This window comes from Cervus canadensis, chromosome 2, assembly GCF_019320065.1.
Source record: "Cervus canadensis isolate Bull #8, Minnesota chromosome 2, ASM1932006v1, whole genome shotgun sequence".
Taxonomy (NCBI): domain Eukaryota; kingdom Metazoa; phylum Chordata; class Mammalia; order Artiodactyla; family Cervidae; genus Cervus; species Cervus canadensis.
Window position 1 is genome coordinate 52,047,488 of NC_057387.1, and position 26,165 is coordinate 52,073,652.

Here is a 26,165-nt window from a genome sequence, read left to right on the forward strand (position 1 = left end):
AGCAAAGAAGCCAATATGGCTAGAGTGTAACGAGGGAGAATGAGAGGGTTTTAGAAGATAAGGTAGCAAGGTAGCCAGGGGTAAATCATGTACAAACTTGCAGAATCACAGTAAGGACTCTTTTGTAAGATTTTGTTCGAAAATTACTAGAAAGTCCCTGCAGGGTTTTTAATAAGCATGTGAAAATATCTGACTTACCTTTCACAAGGACAAATCACACTCTAACATGTACGGGGGTAAAAACTGGATCACAGAATCCAATAACCAAAGTTCTGAAGAGGACTAACTACTGCCTAACTGAATTCATCATACCTATCCCTAAATCTGCTCCTCATTAAGAATTACCTATCTTTGTGAAGGATACTACCATTTATCAGTCTGTTCACATAACCAATCTAAGAATCATCTCTGACTCTGCCTTCTTCCTCATATCCAGACAGCACATATTTATTCTACCAAAACTGCTTGACTGTCTTCTTTTTTTTTTTTTCTACTGGTGCTACAAGAGGCTTTAAGCATGTTTAACCTGAACTACTACAAAAGCTTCCCTAAACTTGCTGTCTGTAGACTTGACCCTCTCATTAATTTTCCAAGTCTTAGGAAGATGGATGTGAACGATCTAAATTTTAAATCTGAACATGCATTTTCTTTGCTAAAAGTCTTTCAACAGCTCCACACATCTTATAAGATAGAATCTCAACTGCTTAATTTTGTACAAAGTACTTATAATCTGGTTTGTCTTTATGCTAGCTACACCTCTCACTATATCTCATTGCTTAAAGTTCTTTCAGTGGAGGAAAAGGAAAAAAGAAAAAGTCTTATTGTGCCTTTGTGGAGATTCAGGTATTTCCCCATTAGGTCATGGCTTTTCATTGAAAATAACTGCTAGAACTGATGACTATTACTATTAGAACCAAATCTAGACAAGAATAACTCACAGAACTATCTCAGAGACTATAATGGCTGTTGATATGCTCTGGATATTGAACTTGACCCCTTCTCAAATTAATGAATCTAATTAAAAATAAAAGGTTACTGGAAATTATCCATTTGTTTTATCAGGCTACTCACAGGCCTGTTTATTTTTCAACCTGTGGTTATTATAAGTTATGTTTTCCTTTTAATACATCCATAAATCTATTAAATTTGGGTAAGGGAGGGTGTTGCTTACAGACCACTTTGAGAATATGGTGAAACCTGTGGCACTCTTATTCATCCTCTTATTCATCTTATGTATCAGAATATTGGGGATTCTCCGGTGGCTCAGTGGTAAAGAACCCGCCTGCCAATGCAGGAGATGCAGATTCAGTCCCTGGGTCAGGATGATCCCCTGAAGAAGGAAATGGCAACCCACTGCAGTATCTTTGCCTGGAAAATCCCATGGACAGAGGAGCCTGGCAGGCTACAGTTTGCTTATAACTTCAAGGATTCATCAATCTCTCAATCTAATCCCTAGGTTAAAATCTAATCTAATCCTAGGTTAAAAGTTTACTCCAGAATGTTTCCATTTCAAAACACTGAGTATAATATGTTTGCATTCACAGTTTCAAGAACACCATATTTACCTTCTAAAAAAGGAAGCCCAAAATAACATTTGATAAAAGTGGGAATAAAACAAAAACAAAAACCCAAACTAATGATCAATACTAAAAAATAACAGAGAAAAACCAACTCTACTACCCCATAATAAAAGTTCAAAGTTAGTGAAGTAGTATAGTATTAGATCATGTAAATAATATATCAAGTAGGAACAAATATATTTCTCTAAAAGTAATTTTAAAATTATTTTGAAATATGGCATATACTGAAGCTAATTTTCACAATTAAGCTTAAAAAAATGTTATTTATAACATATACACATTTCTCTCTTTTCAGCATTTTCACAAATTGCATTAGGGGCTTCCCTGGTAGTTCAGATAGTAAAGAATCTGCCTGCAAAGTAGAAGACCCATGTTTGGTAGGGTAGGGAAAATCCCCTGGAGAAGGGAATGGCAACCCACTCCACTATTCTTGCCTGGAGAATTCCATGGACAGAAAGAGCCTGGCAGGATACAGTCCGTAGGGTCGCAGAGTCGAACACAACCGAGCGACTAACACACACACACACACGTAGGTAGGGTACATGTCTCCAAGCAAAGACTCCCACTGTCCCCTTCTCTTCCCCCAATTTTAAATTCTTGCTAAACTTAAAAAAAAAAAAAAATCCTACTCACTTTTATTCTGAAATTATGAAATCTCTATTAAAATATGGAAGAAACTAATTCACAGAGACAAAAATCTTTAAAATAAATAAGTAGAAAGTAAAAGGGTGGATTTTATAATAAATCCACTTTTCTAAGACTTTTTGAAAATTATAAAACTATAGAACCTTAGATTGGAAAGGACCTTCATGTTAAACTGGTTTGGTTGTTCCTAACATTTTCTCTTTCACATTATATCTCAGAAAAAGAACACATTCCCATTAGTAACAAGTGCTCCCTGTAACACTAGTTTTCAATTAGGAGTAACATGCCCATACCAGATTCCCTAAACACCCAAAGATGAGTCCAATCATTAACAATAGAATGTCTTCTCTTTTCATTTGTTCTTTCTTAAAGATCTGTATGTAGTGATGGAAAGCTCATTATAGCTTAAATGTTTTTAAATAAATTTTTTGTTTTATTAACAGAACAACTATAGATTTACAGAAAAGTTGCGGTTTCCTCTGCACCCTTTACTCAGACAATTCTACTTAAAAAAATTTTACTGATTGATTTTGGAAGAAATGAGCAATTCAGAAAGTATTACTTTAGAAATCTTTATAGTTTCCAACTTGTTTTGTTGTCAATACTTATAAATTTGGAGGTTAAAGAGATTTCAGAAATCCTAATACAGTGCTTAAACTGTAAAATCATGAAAAGTACAAAAATGCAAAAAATGTAGTGCTAAACAAACCATGAAAAGGATACTTGTTTACAGTGTAAGAGCTTAAACAAGAAGAGTATCATCTTGTTCACATCAACTGTGAACATTCACATCAGATAAATTTTTTATACCTCTGTTCCCTGTACACAAATGACTGTGAAAGTGCCACAAATTCTGATTCTGGGTTTCAAATAAATTTTATCAGGTAGGCTAATTCACACATGGGGAAATCTGTGAATAATGAGAATCAACTATATACACCTACATTTATTTACTGTACTTACCTTTGAGGATCCATTTGAATACATCTGTATCATGTTCTCTGCACCTTGTTTTACTTTAAGTTCTATATCCAATTGTTTTTGTAAGGCCATCAACCTATTATTGCTGGTGGAACAACGAGAGTCACTACTGGGAGTATCTGGAGTCCGTGGGCAATCTGTAAGTCAAATAGTATGTTAAAAATTATTTACTAGGATCAATTGCTGCTTAAAATTGCAAGTTAATATTTTCAAAGAATAAAGAATTATAAAGTTTGAGATAAGCTTAAAGTCATTTAAATAGAATCTCCTTATGCTTACAGATAATATGAGAATTTAAGTCAGGAAAATATTCAAGTAGAGTTGTAGGACCACCTGCCAAGGATACTATAGAAGTGACTATCCTGAGTCTGAAGCTGAGTTTAATCACTATTCAAAGTTTTACTAGCACAATTACTTTATAATTAAATCAAATCATTTTGACTAATCTGTTCAACAATTAAACTAAATTCCCTACTTATTACCTGACTGGTTAGAAAACAAAGCATTCTCAAACAAACTCTACTAAAATAATTACTTATAAACAGGACTAAGGGTACTTCAAATATCACACTAGCATTAATTAAGTAATAATCTAAGTGTATGCATAAAGCCTTCACATTTTATTTTCTACTATGATGGTAGTGGGTGTAGGAAGACCAAAAATTCAAGTCCACTGCTTTTCATAAAGCATACCATGGTACTTTTATTTGGAAACAAAAACAAAAACTTCAAATAAAACCTTCTAATTATTCTTAGTAATCCATTATTGTTGAAACACATCTAATAATTTGACCACATATCTAAAATTCTTCATACTGAAGTTCATTATTTTGTGTTTTATCCACACCAAGTTAATGAACTTACAAAAATACAGATACTATGTTATATACTGATAAAAAATAATACCATTTTATAATTTATATAGCTACTTTACAAGGTGTAAGTCCTGATCTAAGGACTTTCTTGACTCACTAGGCCTCATAACCGCCCTATAACAAGTATTATACCTATATTACAGAAAAAAAACTACAGCACAGGGAAGTTAAGAAACTTGCCCAAGGTCATACAGCTCGTAAGTCAGCTCTGTTCCAAAGTCTAGCCTAATAATTGCGGTGCTATGCTACCTTTTAGCCATTTATAAGTCTTGTAAACATGTGTACTAGACTCTGTGTATACTTACATATTTAACAGTATAATTTATACACACTAACACGTGTATATATGCATATTAATTCTTTAAGAGAAACAACCATTTGAGACAGATATTAGGCACACTTTACACATCAGGAAATAGGTAAAGTTACAGTTATTAGCTAGGATTCAAATTCATGAATGGTTTTTATTGTTACTGAACTCTCATATTACAAATGAGCTGATCCAAAAGTTGGTTTTTTTTGTAAGTGACATACACTTAAAACTACTCTAAAAGGTAGATAATTTTTCAGGCACACAAAAGAACTATAAAACATATTTCTAGGGACAGAATGTTTGTTCACCCCCCAAAATTCATATGTTGAACCTCTAATGTCAGAGAACTTGGAGGTGAGGCTTTCAGGAGTGATGAGGTCATAAGGGCAGTCTCCCTTAGTTACGTGAGGATATGGTGAAAAGATGTCTACAAACGAGGAAGAGGGCCATCATTATAACTCTATGTTGGCACCTTAATCTTGGCCTTCTCAGCCTCCAGTACTATGAGAAACAAATTTCTAGTTTATGGTATTTTGTTTAAATACCATAGTGTATGGTATTTTGTTTAAATTCTTTAAACAAAAAGAATTTAAAACAATTAAAATTTTGTTTACATTCTTTTTTTTTAATTGCTAAGAAGTAGTTCCTTTAATTATTATTATATTTTTATCTACTATTTATTTTGGCTTCACTGGGTGTGTGTTGCTGCACAAGGGCTTCTCTAGCCCAGCGTGTGGGCTCAGGAGTTGCAGCACACGGGCTCAGTAGTGGTGTGTGTAATCTTAGTTCCCTGGACAGGGATCAAACCCAGGCCCCCTCATTTGGAGTGTGGAGCATTACCATTAGACCACTGGCGAAGTCCCTATGGTATTTTGTTAAAGTAGCCTAGATTAAGACATAAATACACACACTAACACACCCACACACACACACTTCAGAGATTGTGCCTAGGTCTGAATCTCAGTTTTGACCCTGAGATTTAGTACAAACCATGAGATATGGGATGAATTAGCTAATAGCTCTATGTCTCATATTTCTCATCTGTTAAATAGTGAAAATGACCTCTACCCCACAGAATTATTGTGACTAAATGTTATGTGTAAAGAGCTTAGAAAAGGGCATGGTGCATAGTAAATCCAATAAACATTAACTAGAACTAGTCAGTGTACAAGTGTTTGCTGAATACATAAATCAAATGCACATTACAGTAATGACTAAAAAGTATATTCAGATTTGTGAACAATTATGTTTTCTCCTCCATTTCCTTTTTTTAAAAACATAAATGATCCAAGACTCTTGGAAAAAACTTAAAATTATACAAAATCTGGTACTTAAAGTTAATTTCTAGTAAGCACATTTTTTAAAAGAACTGGAATGCAGAGTTAAAAGGTCCTCAATAGAGACACATATGGAAATGTATTGCTTATAAAATACTTGATGGTGTTTAGCTTATAGTGAGAAAGAGAAATGATTCTTGCCTAAACATTTAAAAAACTATGAAAGAAGCTATCCTTTCACAATCTTCTCACAGGGTAGAGAATTAGAAACAATGGGTAAAGGTAGTGATAGCAAAACTTTTATCCCAGGAAAAGAAAAATTCCTTAGATTTTGAGTTATCTAAAAATTAAATGGTTTACTTTAAAAATGTAATAAAATCCTTTGTCTCTGGAAGCATTTACATAGAAACTAGATTACAAACTATTGAAGATACTAAATAAGAAATTCTTGCACATTACAGCACACTGTCCAAGACATTGAAATATCCATTCATTCTATCAGTTGGTGAATTTCTAATAATATTATTATGTCTAGTACTGTTTCCACAGAAAATTACACCTTGAGTTTTAAAAGAATTTTAAGAACATAAGAAATAACACGCTGGTGGACTTCCCTGACAGTTAAGTGGCTGAGAATTCGCTTATCAATCAATGCAAAGAACACAGGTTTGATCCCTGATCGGGGAAGATTCCACATGCCATAGGGAAAATAAGCCCTGTGTGCCACAACTACTGAACCTGTGCTCCACAAGAAGACCATACACCAAGACGAAGAGTAGCTAGCCCTCACTTGCCGTAACTATAGAAAGCCCGCACCCAACAACAAAGACCCAGCACAGCCAATAAATAAACAAAATTTCAAAAAAGAAAGAACACAATGGTTAAGAGTCTGGGCTCTTGAGGTCAGAATGTCTGAGTTAAAATCCTGTGACTGTTACTTATTGGTGTGATCTTAATCAGATACTTAATATCTGTGTTATAATTATCTAACCACCAATTGGGTGTTATTGTGGAGATAAATCCTGAATAGTGCTTAGGCAAAAATGTAGGGCTCAATAAAATTACATGTCAGGGCTCAGTGAAGCAGCCGATATTTCTGCCATCTAATCTCCAAAGGAACTCACAAATTTTGTAACATAACCTCATTTTACTAATAAAAAAGCATACTCAGAGAGGCTAAGTAATTTGCAAAAGTCACAAGTATATGCCAAGTCAGAAATTCAACTTTAGAAATGTCTTGTTTTATAAAGCCCACTTTTTATTCATTTAGAGGTTAGAAAAACACTGTGCTGGATTCTTTAGACTTCAGCTGTTTTCTCTTTCAACCTGCTACTTTCTCTAGTTTTTTTGTTTTTAAATTTTTAAAAAACTTTTATACAATTTTTAAAGGTTACTTTCCATTTACAGTTATTACAAAATATTTGCAATTACTAGTGTTGTATTATACATCCTTGCATTTATCAGACTCTCAACAGTTTGTACCTCCCACTCTCCCACATCTAAACTGTCCCCCCACACTTTCCTCTCCCCACTGGTAACCACTAGCTTGTTCTGTTAGCAACAACTTTGCTTATTTTATGTTATATTCATTTGTCATACTTTTTAAATTCCACATATAAGCATTATCATATAGTATTTATCTTTCTGACTTATTTCACTTAGCACAATGTCCTCCAAGTCCATCCATGTGACTACAATGGCAAAACTTTGTTCTTTTTTATGACTGAGTAGTATTCCTTTACACACACACACACAACCCCACACCCCACACCCCCACCCCCACAGCTGCTTTGTCCATTCAACAGTGAATGGACACTTAGGTTGTTTCCATACTTTGGCTATTATAAACAATGCTGCTATGAACATTGGGGTGCATGCATTTTTTTGAATTGGTGGTTTGGTGATTTTTTTTTATATATACCCAGGAGTGGAATTACTGAGTCATATTATTTCTGAGAAATCTCCGTATTTTTCTCCACAGTGGTTCCACCAACTTACATTCCCATCAACAGTGTACAAGGATTCCCTTTTCTCTATCTCCTTGTGGACATTTGTTTTTTATAGGCTTTTTGATGATAGCCATTCTGACATCTTTGTGGTTTTGATTTGCATTCCCCTGACGATTAGCAATGCTGAGCATCTTTTCATGTGCCTGTTGGCCATCTAAATTTCTTCTTTGGCAAAGTGTCTACTCATTTCTTTGGCCTATTTTAAAATTTTTTAAAAAGCGTTGAGTTGTATGAGCTGTTTACATACGTTGGGTATTAATCCTTTATTAGTTATATCATTTGAAAACATTTTCTCCTATTCAACACATTGTCTTTTTGTTTTGTCAATGGTTTCCTCTGCTGTGCAAAAGCTTTTTAGTTAGATCCCATCTGTTTATTTTTGCTTTTATTTCCTTTACTTTAGAAGACAGTTCCAAAAAATAATCACCATGATTTATGTCAAAGAGTGTTCTGCCTGTTTTCTTGTTGGAAGTTTAACATTTTTAGACTTAAATAGGCCTTTAATCCATTTGGAATTTATTTTTGTACATGGTGATAGACAATGTTCTAACTTCATTCTTTTATATGCAGCTGTCCAGTTTCTCCAGCACCATTTGCTGAAGAGACTGTCTTTCCTGCATTGTATATCCTTGCCTCCTTTGTCATAGACTGATCGACCACAGGAACATGGGTTTGTTTCTGGGCTTTCTATCCTGTTCCCTTGAGTCTGTGCCAGTACCATACTGCTTTGATAGCTGTAGCTTTGAAGTACAGTCTGACGTCAAGGAGCTTGATTCCTACAGCTCTGTTCTTGACTGTTTTGGCTATTTGGGGACTTTTGTGTTTCTATATAAATTATAAAATTGTTTTAGTTCTGTGAAAAATGTTATTGGTATTTTGATAGAGATTGCAATGAATCTGTAAATTACCTTGGGTAATATGGTCATTTTAACAATAGTGATTCTTCCAGTCCAAGAACAGGTATATCTTTCCATCTGTGTCATCTTCAATTTCTTTCATCAGAATCTTATAGTTTTTGCAATACAGGTCTTTTGCCTCCTTAGTTATTTTATTCTTGTTGATACAATGGTAAATTGGATTGTTTCCTTAATTTATCTTTCTGATTTTTCATTGTGAATGTATAGAAATGCAGTAGATCTCTGTATATTAATTGTGTACCCTGCAAATTTACTGAATTCATCAATGAGCATCTTTAGGTGGCATCTTTAGGATTCGCTATGTATAGCACCATGTCATATGGAAACAATGACAGTTTTACTTCTTCCTTTCCAATTTGGACTCTTTTTTTTTTTCCTCCCTCTGATTGCTGTGGCTAGGACTTCCTAAATGATGTTAAATAAAAGCGGTGAGAATCTTGTCTTATTTTTGATCTTGAAGGAAGTGCTTTCTACTTTTCACCACTGAGTATGATGTTAGCTGTGGGACTGCCATATATGGCCTTTCCTATGTTTAAGTATGTTCTCTCCATCCTCATTTTCTGGAGAATTTTTATCATAAAAGGATGTTGAATTTTATTAAAAGTTTTTTCTGCATCCATTGAGACGATCATACAGTTTTTTTCTTCAATTTGTTAATGTTGTGTATCACATTGATTGACTTGTGCATACTGAAAAATCCTTGCATCCCTGGGCTAAATCCCACTTGATCATTGTGCATGATTCTTTTAATGTATTGCTGGATTTGATTTGCTAGTATTTTATTGAGTATTTTAGTGTCTATGTTCATCAGTGATATTGGCCTGTAACTGTCTTTTTTGTGTGTGATATCTTTGGAGAACATTTTAGGAATTTATAATTCCACAAAAATAACTCTAGAAGAGAGAACAATTAGTTATAAAAAAATCACAGTGCTACAAGACACCTCAAATAAATTAGCTAGGAGATATATGAAGTCTTTAAACACCTGACAAGGTAGGTTGACTAACTTAATACTCCATGTGTAATCTCCTTCTTTCATGCTTAAAATAAGAGGCAGGTTAAGGGGAAAATAAAACCAAAAAAGCAAGATTTTTCAGACTTACTTGCACTTGGGGGCTAGGGAGGAGGTAGTGCATTCATGGTGCATGTGACAGAATTCCAGGACAGATATAAGTAGACATTTGTACCTTTGTGCTTCTGAGAATGGTTTTGCTCTTCTGAACAAAAGGACTTATTGGGTTCTCATCATCCTAGTGAAGTAAAGCTTGGATTTTAATAAGAGTTCAAGAAAAGGCCTGAGGACTCTTACAAAGTAGTCAGTCAGATCAGGAAAAATATGATTAAAGACAGGAACCTCAAAAGTTGTCATCCATAACAGCTGAATTTGTTGACTTGCCTTTGGCTTGGGGTGACTGGGGGGAAGGGAAATGGATATTCTTTAAAAAAAAAAAAAATTCCTATTACTCTCATACAGGTTTGAGGCAGGAAACCATACTATGTGACCCTGCCAAAACTAAGCATGAATTTTAATTGGCCTCAGATTAATAATGCTCTCAGGCATCATACAGAAACAAATGCAAATCCTTTTTGAAAGAAGGCACTTTAAATCCCTTAAAATAGGCACTTAAAATAATTCCCACAGATAAAGTTCCAGTGAAAATGTACAACAATTAGAAATCACAAAGTACAGGCAGAAAAGAAATTCACCACGAGTGAGAAAAAAATCTAGGAGTAGCATAGCAAAGATTTCATTTGTTGTCATTATGTTGCACAAAATGTGAAAAAGTATATTTTATAGGTAAAGTTAAATTAAAAAGGTATTAAAAGAATGACTAAAGCAAGAGACTGTCAAAGATTAACAAAACTAAGCATAAATTGTAGTAGTAAAAAAATATAGATAGATAGATGGACAGCATAATTAGAAATATAATGTATGTGGTCAAGAGCAAACTGGACATGCGGAAAGTAATTATTAGTGAAATGGACGTAGACTTGAAGAAATTACTATTCGTCTAACTGGAGCACCAAAATGAAACAGAAGAGAGAATACAGGAGAAGCAATATTGAAGAGAGAGGGGCTAAGCACTTCTCATAATCAATGAAACACACAAATCTCAGATTCAGGAATCCAACAAATCCCAAGCAGATCAAATGAAAGGAAACCTATACCATTATACAGAACACTGCAGACAAACAGCTTGTTAAAAACAGCTAGGGAGAAAGGGCAGGATATCAGCACAGTTTAACTATTAGATGGCAGCTGCCTACTCAACAACAGGGCAATCCAGAAGACATAAAATAATAGTTTACAGCTATTGATAGAAATTAAATGCCAATCTAGAATGATATACCAGAGAAAATATCTTTCTAAAGTCTATACCTTTAAGAAGAAAAAGAAACAAAACGAAGGAAGGTCTGAGAAGCAAGAAGAAGTGATGTACAAAGAAAATAAATGTATGGGAATTCCCTTGTGGTCCAGTGGCTAAGACTCTGTGCTCCTGATACAGGGGGGCTGGGTTCGATTCCTGGTTAGGGAACTAGATCCCACATGCCACAACTAAGACTCTATGCAGCCAAATAAATAAAAATAAATGTTTAAAAAAAAGAGAGAGAAAATAAATGTAAACCAACAATGACTATATAAAATAATAATTAATCTAATTTATGGAATTGAAGATACAATGATAGAACAAAAATATGAATGATGATAGCACATAAGTGGAGTTAAGTAGACTGAAATTATTCTAAATTTCTTATATGGTATGGAAAGAAGGTATACCATTAAGAGTCTAGTTGACAAACAGAAACCACGCTAGATATTTTGAATAAAGGGAATTTAACACAGGGAATTGGTTACATCATGAATATTCAGGTATTGTGCAAAGGACTTGAGAAAAAAATTCCTTTTCTCAAATAGCAGATACAGTCTGTATACTTACATAAAGGGGTATGTGTGCCCATTTCTAAATAGTATATGTGTGCATACATTAACATTTTCAAGTATACTGAAGAATTGAAAGAATTGTGTAGTAAGCACCCATATTCCTATCACCTAGATTCTGCCAATACACACACACATACAAACACACAAACACCCCACACACATGTTAAGAAAGATTTAAAAAAAGAGAGAGAGAGAAAGCAAATATAAATGGTAGGAGGAGAGATGGGAAAATTAGATTCGGGAGGAACAGCATCAGAATTGAAGTAAGAGACAGAGGCCAGATTATATGAAGATGGTATCTCTGTAATGCTACAAATTTGTACTCTATTCTGTAAAGAATGGAAAGTCATTGAGAGGTTTAAAGCAAGAAAGTAACAGGATCAAAACTGAATACTAAGTAAAAATTATTGGCAGCACTGTTTAGGTTGGATTAAACCTGAACTTGGAGGCTTTAGCAGTGAGGATTGAGAATACAAATTTGAGACCTATGTCAGAGGTGGAATCTACAAGTTTGGTGAACTGACTTACACTGAAGACTGAAAGTAAAAAGAGAGAATGAAATCTACAGTAAACATCAGATTTCATTTATAGATTATGGGGGTTATGCCATTAACAGGGCAGAAAACAAAAGCGGAAAGATTTAGAGGCAGTGTTCCAGGAAAGAAGAGTTCAACTTTAAACATGACAAAAGGCAAAGTCAGTAGGATAATACCTATATTCAGGTAATTATCCAAAAGGTTATAAGGCTATAAATTCTCAGATGAAGCCCAGAAAATCTATCTTGGTTTGAAATACCACTCTGGAAGTCAGCAGAAAATACGACATGGTTAAAAGCTCCTTGTTGTTGTTGTTCAGCTGTCAAATCGTGTCCAACTTTGCGACCCCATGGACTGCAGCACACCAGGCCTCTCTGTCCACCACTATCTCCCTGAGTTTGCTCAAACTCATGTTCATTGAGTCAGTGACGCCATTGAACATTATCATCCTCTGTCACACTCTTCTCCTCTTGCCGTCAATTTTTCCAAGCATCAGGGTCTTCTCCAATGAGTCAGTTCTTTGCATCAGGTGGCCAAAGTATTTGAGCTTCAGCTTCAGCATCAGTCCTTACAATGTGTATATTCTGGGTTGATTTCTTTTAGGACTGACTAATTTGCTTTCCTTGCTGTCCAAGGACTCTCAAGAGTCTTCTCCAGCACCACAGTTCGAAAGTGTCAATTCTTCGGCGCTCAGTCTTCTTCACGGTCCAATTCTCAGATCCATACTTGACTGCTGGAAAAACTGTTGCTTTGACTATATGGGTCTTTGTCGGCAAAGTGACGTCTCTGCTTGTTAAAACAGTCTAGGTTTGACATAGCTATTCTTCCAAGAAGCAAGCATCTTTTAATTTCATGGTTGCGTTCACCATCTACAGTGATTCTGGAGCCCAAGAAAAAAATGTCTGTCACTTTTTCCATTGTTTCCCCATCTATTGCTATGAAGTGATGGGACCAGATGCCATGATCTTAGCTTTCTGAATGTTGAGTTTTAAGCCAGCTTTTTCACTCTCCTCTTTCACTTTCATCAGAGGCTCTTTAGTTTCTCTTCCCTTTCTGCCATTAAAGTGGTATCATCTGCATATCTGAGGTTGTTGATATTTTTCCAGCAATTGTGATTCCAGCTTGTGATTCATCTAGCCCAGCATTTTGGATGATGTACTCTGCATATGTGTTAAATAAGCAGGGTGACAATATACAGCCTTGACGTACTCCTTTCCCAATTTTGAACCAGTCCATTATTCCATGTCCAGTTCTAACTGTTGCTTCTTGTCCTGCATACAGGTTTCTCAGGAGGCAGGTAAGGTGGTCTGCTATCCCCATCTCTTGAAGAATATTCCAGTTTGTTGTGATCCACACATTCAAAGACTTCAGCTTAGTCAATGAACCAGAAGTATATGTTTTTTTCCAATTCTCTAGTTATTCTTGTTATTCTCCTTAGGGATAACATTTTCCAAGGGCAGAAAGATGAGTAAAAATGGAATTTGCTAGCAGTTTTCCCAACAACGTGTAGAGTAACAGATATACTGTTTTTGGTGCTTTTAGTATTTTCTCTAAATCCGCAACTGAGCAGTTGGCTTTCAAGATGAGCTGAGTTCTAGAACACAGGTGCAGTCCCCATCCATAGAAGACTCCTAACTAAGGCTCAGCCTTAAACTGTTTCCTTGATTTTCTTGGTGGTTAGTAATGTAAATGAATCTTTACTTCCCAGCCTAAGGAAAGTTTCCTCAGATTTTACCTACATCCCAATAGAAGTTTCATGTTCAGATTTAGAAAAGCTTAAATATCTCACAGACTTTCCTGGTGGCTCAGTGGTAAAGAATCTGCCTGCAATGCAACAGACACAGATTCGATCCCGGGGTTGGGAAGATCCCCCTGGAGAAGGAAATGGCAACCCACTCCAATATTATTGCCTGGAAAATCCCATGGACAGAGGAGCCTGGTAAGCTACAGTCCATGTGGTTGCGGAGTTGGATATGACTTAGTTACTAAAGAACAACAATTAAATGCCTCATACTTGACCTTTTCTTAGGCTATTAAAACACCTGTTCACCAAACACCATAGAAAGAACATAAATAGTCTGTATTTTCTTTGTTTTATGAATGAGAAAAACAAGGCCTGGAGAGACTGTACCACTACAGGCGGTATACAACCACATAAATACATGATGGCCCAGCTGGGATGAGACCTTGGATTATACAAACTATGGTCTTTACACCTGGCTAACTCCCAATGCTCAATATTCATAACGTTGTCTTGTATAGCCAGGATGTCTGTTTAGGGAACAAAACTATTTTTTTTTAATAAGAGGAAATATAATTGAATATAATTGAAGTAAATCTAGCCAAATCTAAATTAATAACGGCAGTAGTATGCTGAAGCACTATCTTACTATTTATCTACCACTTTCACAAAGACAATCTATGTCTCTTAGTTACTATTGACTGGTCAACATTTTGGTTTTTACTTATACACAGTACTTATACACTGATTTTAAAAATAAGCTACTCCAGATTCTTGACCTGTGTTACAATCATGTTAACTATGCTTATTTCCCTCCAAATTCACCTTTCTTGTTTAAACAGATATGCTTACCTTATACAGTCATCTGGAACCTGTCCAGATTATAATAAATGCTCATTAGTTATTAATGGATCTTAATCAAGATCTTTGTGTACTCAGGATGACCTTTGTCAGATGTCACTCAACTGAAGTAATTTTGCTGAAATATTTTATAACTAGTACAACCTTTAATTGAGCTTTCTTAGTATTTTACAAAAACAGCATGGACAGGATTGTGGGTTACAGGTCAGACCCCATAAAACTCAAGAGGAAAACATAGGTACAACACACTTTGACATAAGTTGCAGGAAGATCTTTTTTGACATACCTTTTAGAGTAACAAAAATAAAAATAAACAAATGGAATCTAACTAAACATAAAATCTTTTGCACAGCAAGTTCAGTTCAGCTCAGCTCAGTTGCTCAGTTGTGTCCGATTCTTTGCAACCCCATGGACTGCAGCACACCAGGCCTCCCTGTCCATCACTAACTCCTGGAGTTTACTCAAACTCATGTCCATTGAGTCAGTGATGCCATCCAACCATCTCATCCTTTGTCATCCCCTTCTCTTCCCACCTTCAATCTTTCCCAGCATCAGGGTCTTTTCCAATGAGTCAGTTCTTCACATCAGGTGGCCAAAGTATTGGAATTTCAGCTTCAACATCAGTCCTTCCCATGAACACCCAGGACTGATTTCCTTTAGGATGGACTGGTTGGATCTCCTTGCAGTTCAAGGGATTCTCAAGAGTCTTCTCCAACACCACAGTTCTAAAGTATCAATTCTTCTGAGCTCAGCTTTCTTTATAGTCCAACTCTCACATCCATACATGTCAACTGGAAAAACCATAGCCTTGGCTAGATGGACCTTTGTCAGCAAAGTAATGTCTCTGCTTTTTAATATCCTATTTAGGTTGGTCATAACTTCTCTTCCAAGGAGTAGGCATCTTTTAATTTCATGGCTGCCATCACCATCTGCAGTGATTTTGGAGCCCAGAAAAATAAAGTCTGTCACTCTTTCCATTGTTTCCCCATCTATTCGCCATAAAGTGATGGGACCAGATGCCATGATCTTAGTTTTCTGAATGTTGAGTTTTAAGCCAACTTTTTCACTCTCCTCTTTCACTTTCATCAAGAGGCTCTTTAGTTCTTCACTTTCCGCCATAAGTGTGGTGTCATCTGCATATCTGAGGTTGTTGATATTTCTCCCAGCAATCCTGATTCCAGCTTGTGCTTCCTCCAGCCCAGCGTTTCTCATGATGTACTCTGTATAGAAGTTAAATAAGCAGGGTGACAATATACAGCCTTGACGTACTCCTTTTCCTATTTGGAACCAGTCTGTTGTTCTGTGTCCAGTACTAACAGTTGCTTCCTGACCTGCACACAGGTTTCTCAAGAGGCAGGTCAGGTGGTCTGGTACCCTCATCTCTTTAAGAATTTTCCACAGTTTATTGTGATCCACACAGTCAAAGGCTTTGGCATAGTCAATAAAGCAGAAATGGATGTTTTTCTGGAACTCTCTTGCTTTTTTGATGATCCAGTGGATGTTGGCAATATGATCTCTGGTTCCTCTGCCTTTTCTAACACCAGCTTAAATACCTGGAATTTCACTGTTCATGTACTGTTGAAGCCTGGCTTGGAGAATTTTGAGCACAGCAAAGGAAACCATAAACAAGATGAAAACATAACCCTCAGAATGGAAGAAAATAGTTGCAAACAAAGCAACTGACAAAAGATTGATCTCCAAAATATACAAGCAGCTCATGCAGGTTAATTTCAAAAAAACAAACAACCCAATCAAAAAATGGGCAGAAGACCTAGACATTTCTACAAAGACGACAAAGATACAGATGGCTAACAAACACATGAAAAGATGCTCAACATCATTCATTATTAGAGAAATGGAAATCAAAACTACAAGGAGGTATATCACCTGACACTGGTCAGAATGGCCATCATTAAAAAAATCTACAAACAATAAATGCTGGAGAGAGTATGGAGAAAAAGGAACCGTCTTATATTATTGGTGGGAATGCAAACTGATACAGCCACTATGGAGAACAGTAGGGAAAGTCCTCAAAAACTAAAAATAGAGGCACCACATGATCCAGCAATCCCACTCCTGGGCATATACCCAGAGAAAACTGTAATTCAAAAAGATACATGCACCCCAATGTTCACTGAAGCACTATTTACAATAGGCAGGACATGGAAGTAACCTAAATGTCCATAAACAGAGGAACAGATAAAGAAGATGTGGTACATATATACAATGGAATATTACTCGGCCATTTAAAGGGAAAAGATTGTGTCATTTGCAGAGATGTACATGGACCCATAGACTGTCATACAGAGTGAAGTAAGTCAGAAAGAAAAATAATGTTAACACATATGTGTGGAATCTTATTTGCAAAGCAGAAACAAAGACACAGATGTATAAAACAAATTAATGGATACCAAGGGGAAGTGGGGGAGTGTGATGCACTGGGAAATTGGGATTGATACGTATACACTATGATGTATAAAATGTATTATAATGAGAATCTACTGTATAGCACAGGGAACTCTACTTGGTGTTCTATGATGACCTAACTAGAAGGGAAATCCAAAAAAAGGGAGTGTACGTGTGTGGCTGATTTAGTTTGCTGTATAGCAGAAACTGACACAACAGTGTAAAGCAACTATACTCCAGTTAAAAAAAAACACCTGTCTTCCCAAGTGACTGTACTGTTCTTGCATTCCTACCAGCAAAGGGTATAAGATTATCTGACCCAAAGCATTTGAGCATAACATCTAACCCATCATTGTCTGACACTATGCTATGCTGTCACAGGGAAAAACCCCAACAAACCAAGCTTAAGTATAAAAATAAGATAAGAATAATATACTTTTTAATTAAGCAGAAATACCAGCAACAGAAAAAGGAGAAGAAAACGTATGAAAGCCAGAAACTTTCATGACTTGATGAAAACCATTAATCTACACAACTAAGAAGCTCAAGATAAATACAAAGAAATTCACACCAAAGCTCATCATAGTCAAAGCATTAAAAACTGAAAACAAAGAGGAAAATCTTGAAAGCAGCAAGAGTAAAAAGACTTACTACATACAGAGCAATAACTATGAATACCAGACTCCTCATATGAAATAATACAGGACAGACAGAAGTGGGATGACACAGTCAAAGTCCTAGATGGAAAAACTGTTAACCAACAATTCTATATCCAGCAAAATGATCCTTCAAAAATGAAGGTGAAATAATTCCCAGTTAAACAAAGATAGCGAGAATTTATTGCTATCTGAACTTTCTTACAAGAAATATTAAAAGTCTTTAAGATTGAGAAGAAATGGCACCAGCTGGTAACTTAAATCCACATGAAGAAATAAAATGCTCTAGAAAAGTTAAATACCTACATAAAGATAAGTTTATATAAAAGTGTCTCCACCACAAGTTGTATGTGAATGTTCATAGCAGCAATATCTATAAAAGTCCAACTGTGGAAACAACCCAGATGTCTCATCAACTGGTGAATAACTAAGGAAAACATGGTATAATCATACAATGGAATACTATTCAGCACTAAAAAAGAATGAAGTACTGAGAAGACCCAGAGCTAATTTATAAAAGCCGGAAACTGAGGTCAAGCTGTGAAAACACAACTGACGACTGAAGTTTGGAGTTAAAACATATGGAAAAAATCTCTAACAAACGATAGAACCACTGTGCTGTGCTGTGTTTAGTCACTTAGTCATGTCTGACTCTTTGCTACCCCATGGATTGTAGCCTGCCAGGCTCCTCTGTCCATGGGGATTCTCCAGTCAAGAATACTGCAGTGGGTTGCCATGCCCTCCTCCAGAGAATCTTCCCAGCCCAGGGATCAAACCCAGGTCTCCCCCATGGCAGGTGGATTCTTTACTGGCTGAACCACCAGGGAAGCTCCATAGAACCACTGGGTAGCTGTAAATCCTTCTGAGCTCTGAGGTTGATCTGGCAAGTGGCAGAAACATCTAGACTACACCCTGGCCAACCCACATAGAAGATGGGAAAATGGGGCTTTATTAGCAACAAATCCAATGCAACTTAAGATTCAGGGAGAAGCACAAAGCTATGAGTCTGGCAGTCTTTGATCAATCTGCAGCTCAAAGACTGCTTTTAATATATAGACTTAAAAGATAACTCATTCTGATTATTCAACAAACAAATGAGGACCTGCTTACTCTCAGGCATGATGCTAGGTGATACAGATATAAAATAAACAAAACTTAGTTGATGATCTTGAGATTAAGAAAAAAAGAAACAAGATTGTGGGCTGTAATTTTTTTTGTTTAAAATAAGCAACTTAGGCATTAAAATTTCATAACTGCCTTCATCTGTTACATGACACCTTAATGTTTAAACACTGTGTATTGCCTAACTCTTGGTAGAAAAGGCCTACATTCTGTACCTACAGCATGCACAATTCTTTCATAAATTCTGCTTAAGATGGTGCCATTTTTTCTTCTGTGCTCTTCCTAATTACAATAATATATCAAGTCAATGAGTACACACCAGTTAAACTGCTTAAAAAAATACATTAACAATACCAAGTGCTGGAGAGGATGTGGAACAACTGGAGCTCTCATATATTGCTGGTGAGAATGAAAAATAATATAGTCACTCTGGAAAAATAATACAACCACTTTGGCAGTTTCTTATATTATCAAACATATTAATATATGATTTAGCAATCACACACCTAAGTATTTACCAAGGTGGATTGAAAACATGTTCAAACAAAAACCTGTTAATGGTCAGTTATAGCAGCTTTACTGATAACTGCCAAAAAATTGAAAAGAACTCTATAGTTCCCGGTGGAAGAATGGATAAATAAACTGTGGTACATCTACATGACGGACTACTACTCAGCAGTAAAAAGGAATAAACTATTGCTAAATGCAATAACCTAGATGACTCTCAAACAGCAATATGTTGAGTGAAAGAAGTCAGACTTAAAAGGTTATAAACTTTATGGCTGCATTTATATGATATTCTTGAAAAGCAAACTAAAAGTGACAGAGGACATATCAGTGGTTGCCAGGGGATATGGAGTAGGAAGAGGGTGTGACTACGAAGGGATACTACTGCCCTTTTTCCTGACTGTGGTGATATTTAGATGAACCTATCTGTGTGTTAAAGTTCACTGAATGAGGTACCCAGGAAGAATCAGTTTTACTGTGTATTAACTTTAAAAAATATATCATCAAAGAATTCACATATTAGGTGTCTATTAATCAATTAATTTCATGATTTTAAAGACAAGAAAATAAATCCAGAGGCATTAAAAGTGACTTGTTAATTAATGATTATAGTTACCAACCTAATGGCAATCCTTTCCTTAGGAGTTCACAACTTAATTCAACATATGCTTACCTCAAAATGAGAAATTCAATCAGAAATAAGGATTATGTAGAAATAGCATAATAAATCAAGCTATACATTTTAATAAACATAAAAGTCAACTATAATTTCTATGCTACATTTAGGTGGATAGGCCAATAATAAAAAAGAAATTTAAATTCTCACTTGTACTCATTCAAGAAAGACTTCATAAACTACATTTTAGTCATTAAGTTGGCTCCCTCGATACAGATACAGCTCAGAAATTGAGAAGTTTCCAAAGTTAATTCCAAAAAATTCCAGGGAATTTCCTGGCAGTCCGCTAGTTAGGACTTTGTGCTTCCACTGCAGGGGCCATGGGTTCAATCCCTGGTTGGGGAACTAAGATAATGCATGCTATGTGCTGCAGCCAAAACAAACAAACAAAATCACACACAAAATTCCAACACCGTTAGTTCTACACTAAATCAACACTTCCTTTCCGAGTATTCTACATATTAAAGAAAATATTCCCCACCTCAAATGGCAAAAAATCAATCTAAGTTTGTTGGGGTCTGAGAAAATGGAAATGGGAAGAGGGCAAGAGAAGGAAGGTAAAAACAGAGGGATTTAAATGATACAAATTATTAGTTATACCTAGTAAAATATGAGAACTATTCTTGTCCTCTTCTTTAGGGATAACATATAAGATTCCAAAGATTCAGAAAATCAGTTCTTTCTTAAATATCTAGAGTAAGTATCAACTATGACTTAGATTACAAATCCATTTACAGATCCAAAACTTTTTTCACAACGTACAGTTAGCCTCATTTTATGTTTCTAATTTCCAAGTGGGCATAATAATAATACTCCATGAGACTATCCTATAAGTATATGGAAGGTGAATAGGAAGCTTATAGTATCATAAACATGAAGAGAACATCAAAAAATTCACTTTTTACTAGTCAAGAATAAACACATATATTTTAGACATTAACAGTCTCAAATGATCATCTTCATATTATAGTAAGCAATATTTCAGAGACCTTTATGGCTAAAGTCTTAAATTTTATCTGATAAATGTCCATATTTTACAAATTACAAACTAATGGCTAAAGGAGTTAATTATTGCAGAAGTGAGTTAAAAGCAGGTCACCTAACTGCCTACATGGCAATCATATATACAATGCAAATTTATGTTCTATCCCTCTCTCCTTGAATCATTTATTCTGCTCACATACCCTCAAGACAACAGAAATTAGCCAAATACTTCTGCACATACTTATTAATCCACATACTTTAGAGAAGTGAAAGCAAACACCAGGTCCTTGACTCTCTATGTCAGATCTAATCAAGTTAATGATTTTGCCTACTTTAGTATGCAATGTAAAACATAAAATTTCATGGCAATCGGACCTAAAATTAATGATTAACTACTTTAATCCTCTGTGCTATTGTTGATTTTAATGCAGTCAAGTAAGTTATAAGGGAAAATGAAAACAAAACAAAGCAAAAAAAAAAAAACAAAAACAACTTATCACCAAGATGTGTGAATATGACATTTGCAAAGAGAACTGTTTTTTAAATACATTCAAATTTTAACCAACTTGTCAAGTTCATTGCAACAAACTTAAGCATTAAGGAGTAACAGTAGAAAGTTATGCTTCAAAGAACATCTGCCCTGTAATTATCTGATAAGTCAAAAGAACAGCATAGAAAGTTTCTGGAAATATTTATCCTAAAACTTTATTTAAGGTTTTATTCCCCAAGTTATTAAATAAAATACCATGATAAATTATGGTTTGGTATTATTATAAGTATAAAAACTAATATAAGATTTTTATTTACTGGGATCTTTTTTTTAAGATATGATATTCACAACTAAACACCTACTATGTTCCATGCTTTTATAATAAACCTTGAAAATACCTGAATAAAAAAAGGGTCCTGTCCTCAAGGATCATACAGTTTAGTAAGTAGTATAAAAATGTGCAGAAGTGAACTGTAATACAACATAATACAACAATGAGTGGACAAACCAGAATAGAGAATCAGAGAAAGTCAAGGAAGGGTTCAGTGATATCCAAATTGAGTGTTGAGGTAGAAAAGAAATCTGACAGAAGGTCTATAAGGTCATTTCTTCATATGAAACGCTAGGAAAGACAAGTCTAATCTAAAGTGAGAGTAGGCAAACCAGCTGTTACCCAAACCCAGGAATGGGAATCAGAGACCAACGGGGACTATTATGTATACTATACAAGAACCACTGAAGTGATGGTCAGGATCCCTAGCTGTAGTGATGGTTACCTGGATATAGACATTTGTTAAAACACATCAAATCATATTCTTAAAATATGTGCATTTTATCGTAAGTAATTTATACACGTCAGTAAAGTTAGTTGTTTAAAAATGACTTGGGAAACCAAATGGGTTATTCTCTGTGTGGTAGAAACACTTTCATATTCCAATTAGAAGGTAGTTATTGGTATTTTGTGATTAGCAAAACGTTTTCTCTAAATGGAGTTTAAAGCTCCAGCACAATTTCTTATTTTAGAACTCTCCTAAAGAAGTAATGGGCAAAGAATGTAGAGCTCGGCAGAGTTCCAACAGAACAGGCTATTTCCAAGTTTATATGATATTGCTAAAAAAAGCATTTCATAATACAAATTTCCATTTATAATGTAATTATTGAACACGTGGATAAAAAAAATACTAGATTGAAGAGTTCTTTAGCTAGTTTTGTAATTCTGGGCAAATTAATTTACATTTTTGGGATTTTTTCAGCTCTAAAATAAGAAGACTGGTTTCTTTATGATTTCTTTCACTTTTAAGATTTACTTATTCTTACATGATTAAAATCTCTACATTGAATCTCCAAATGAAATCCCTAAAGTAAGTCCCAGATGTTGAAAGGAATGTAATAAAACAAGTTCTATCAAGTACATGGAATATCAGAAGTACAACATTTAAGACTGGCAATTTATGGATCTTAATCAAATTTATGTACTTTCTTCACTTTAATTTTACTTATATCGTTTTTTCTTAGCTAATCACACAAGTTCTTCTAAAATTTCTATGGTGCTAGATACATCATTCTACATATACCACTCTTTGTCTTTACAAATAAATAAAGGATTATAGACATTCAATTACTAGTTTAAAATATTTTCTTTGCAAAGACAAAATTATTAGATCAAATGTGTCTTATATGATTTGTTAAGTAAAAAGTTTAGAAAGAATGTATAAATGTAAATGGATGAACACTGATACAAATACAGACTTTTTTTTTTCTGGAAGGATATACAACAAAAAAGTTAGCAATACTACCTTTAAGGAGAGGGCCTAGACTGGATAGAGGTCATTTTTCTATTTTTACTTTCTGTACCATTTGAAAAATTTCCAATATGAACATCTGTTAATTCTACTGTTTAGAAATTATGCTCTTAATCTGGACTTATAGGTTGTATTTTCCTTTCATTTTCTATACTGAAGGAAAAAAAGTAATGTTTGGCTTTTTAAATGTTTTTCTTCTTTTTTAAACAAAATGCCTGGTAGAATAAGTTGTTAATTCAGTCACTTAGAGCACAAAGAACAGAGGTCACAGGTTTGAACAATGACATTTGCAAAAAAATAAAAATAAAAATATCTCTTGTTCATAGAGTGCATTTTTAACTTTAAAGTCATCTGGCAAACTCGTGCTGCTGATCACAAGAATGAATCAGGTAAGAGCATGTGGTTGATCCAATACAAAACACTAATAATGGGAAATAAGTAATGTCTTAGTGACAGTAAGACAGCAGACAGCAGAATTACTCATCTCTTAAGTAAATATTTTAATCTTCACATCCATCAATTCAATGCACTTCTGAATAAAATATAAATAAGACCTTAACTGTAGGAGAAAATATAGCCCCTGTACTTTCATTAAGGCTAAAGACTATACATGGCAAAAATCTTACTATTTGTAAAATAATACATTCTTGTTAGTACACTATATAAACATCAAATAAAATACCTGTAACATCTTCTGGATCTGATACAACAATATGTGCATTTAGTTCCTGTAGCTTGTGATGTAATTCTTCTAATTTTTTATTTGATTTTTTCAAAATGTTGTCCACATAAGCCAAACTTTTTTTATCTGTTGTGACTTTTCTCAGATTTTCAGCTCCTTCTTTGATTTTCAGTTCTTTCCTTATTTCTCTCTTAATTCGATCCTTGATATCATCCAATTTCTGTTGCACCATTGTATCTGAAAAGTCTAATTTTTGAACAGCACTCACATTCTCAGAAAATGGAAGACTTCGGGAATCGCCCTACAGAAAAAAACAAGCATACAAATATGGGAGTTTAGAAAAAGTTATCTGCTCAGTAAAATATTCAGTATAAGAATAAAACTGTACTGAAGGCAGTTCTTCAAAATCTCCGCCCACTCACTAAACAGCGTTACCTGACAAATTTACATTAAAATAAAACACATCTGCACAAAAAGGCATCTTTGGGCTGTAAAAACAGTGCCCAAATTAGATGCTAGCAGCACCTACAACCGTGACTATTGAGCAAGTTATTTAACCTTTCAAATACTCAGTTTAATTGTCTGCAACATCTAAATGTTAGGCATTTTTCAGATAACATGGTAATTAAAAATGTCATATGTGAAATTCCAAATATAATTTCTGACCCAGTATATAGTCACTTAATAATAAGTAAAGATTATTATTAAATTCCATAGGTAAGATAAAATTCTATTTTATCTTCTATAAGAAACCTCTTAAAAATAATATTCACAAAAATAAAATTATATCCTTATGACCACTTTTTAGTTAAGCAATTAAAAGCATTAGGGCTTGGGAAAACTATTTTAGAACTCTATTTATTTCATGGCTAACTATCCCAATTGATAATTTGGTTGACATTACATAAAAATAACTACTAAAAAAAAAAGTGTCTAAACCATATCCTACTGATAGAAGCTAAAAGAATACAAAGTATCAGTTATTCATCTTAAAATGAAAATCAAATCAGGTAAACACATCTAATCCATATTTAAAATAAGAAAACATGTTCTGGCTATTTGTACTGATACATTCACTATTTTAAATTCGAATACTATAACACTATTGGTTTTTAAGTTAAATTTTACCTTTGGGACGAGGAATTAAGTTTGTGAAGGACACAGAAGAGATGTTCACCCTTTATGTATCTTTTGAACCACAGATCTAAGTAATTAAAAGATTTTCTTTAATTTTTTGAGAATTCATCACACCCATAAAATTAGTTCTATTTAAATTCTTGGTGCAAGAATTATGTCTCTTAACCTCTGAAAAACATGTATTTTGCAAAATAGTGAGTTAATAAATGCAAAGATCAGGATTTTTGTCTTGGCTTTGGTATGAATTTACCTGGTGCCAACAGACATACTATGCAAAAAATGAAGTATGCGTGTGCCGAGTCACTTCAGTTGTGCCCAACTCTCTGAGACCCTGTGGGCTGTAGCCCACCAGATAGTTTCCTTGGCCCATGAGATTCTCCAGGCAAGAATACTGGAGTGAGTTTCCATGCCTTCTTCCAGGGGATCTTCCCAACCCAGGGATTGAACCTGAGTCTCTTAAGTCTCCTACATTGGTAGGCAGGGTTCATTACCACAAGCGCCACCTGGGAAACCCAAAACTGAAGTATATAGTTGATGTATAAATTTGTTCTTAACCTTTTAGGGCCAAGAATGCCTTTGAAACTCTGACCAAAAAAAAAAAAAAGAGTAGAACAAATAAAATTTCATATCTGTATGTACAAGTTCTAGGTATCATAGCTCTTACAAATTCTTGAAATAGGTGATCTACACCAGTTGGCCTTAAATACAAACAGAGTGATCTCCTATCAGGACTAAAATGTCTATTAGGTTTGTCACTATTTATAATGGAATGTAAATCCTATCATCTATTTAATCAGTTTCCAAAGTTTATACATCCACCTTTGACTGGTCATCAAATACGTACGACTATTATAAAAACATAAAATCCCAAATTTCTGTTGTCTAGCTTCAGGTAAAATGAACTGAGACAAACAATTCTTAAATGAAAAAGTTTAAGCTAACTACACTCCTCTAGATATCTGATATTTTTGCTTCTATCTTTATAGACTTAGAAAACACCTTGAATTGCTTTCACAAATCTATA

General features: G+C 34.7%; 1 protein-coding gene across 2 annotated transcripts in view; it reads right to left on the reverse strand.

Annotated features, from left to right (window-relative positions):
- Positions 1–26,165, reverse strand: part of PKN2 (protein kinase N2) — a 142,141-nt gene that overhangs the window by 71,514 nt on the left and 44,462 nt on the right. Inside the window, exons 2-3 of one of the 2 annotated variants that reach the window (XM_043460749.1) lie at positions 24,005–24,305; positions 3,189–3,343 (exon numbers count right to left, since the gene is read on the reverse strand). In XM_043460749.1, the coding sequence (XP_043316684.1) occupies positions 3,189–3,343; positions 24,005–24,305 (456 nt within the window). The remainder of the gene's footprint in view (positions 1–3,188; positions 3,344–24,004; positions 24,306–26,165) is intronic. The other variant, XM_043460750.1, reaches the window with a different exon arrangement.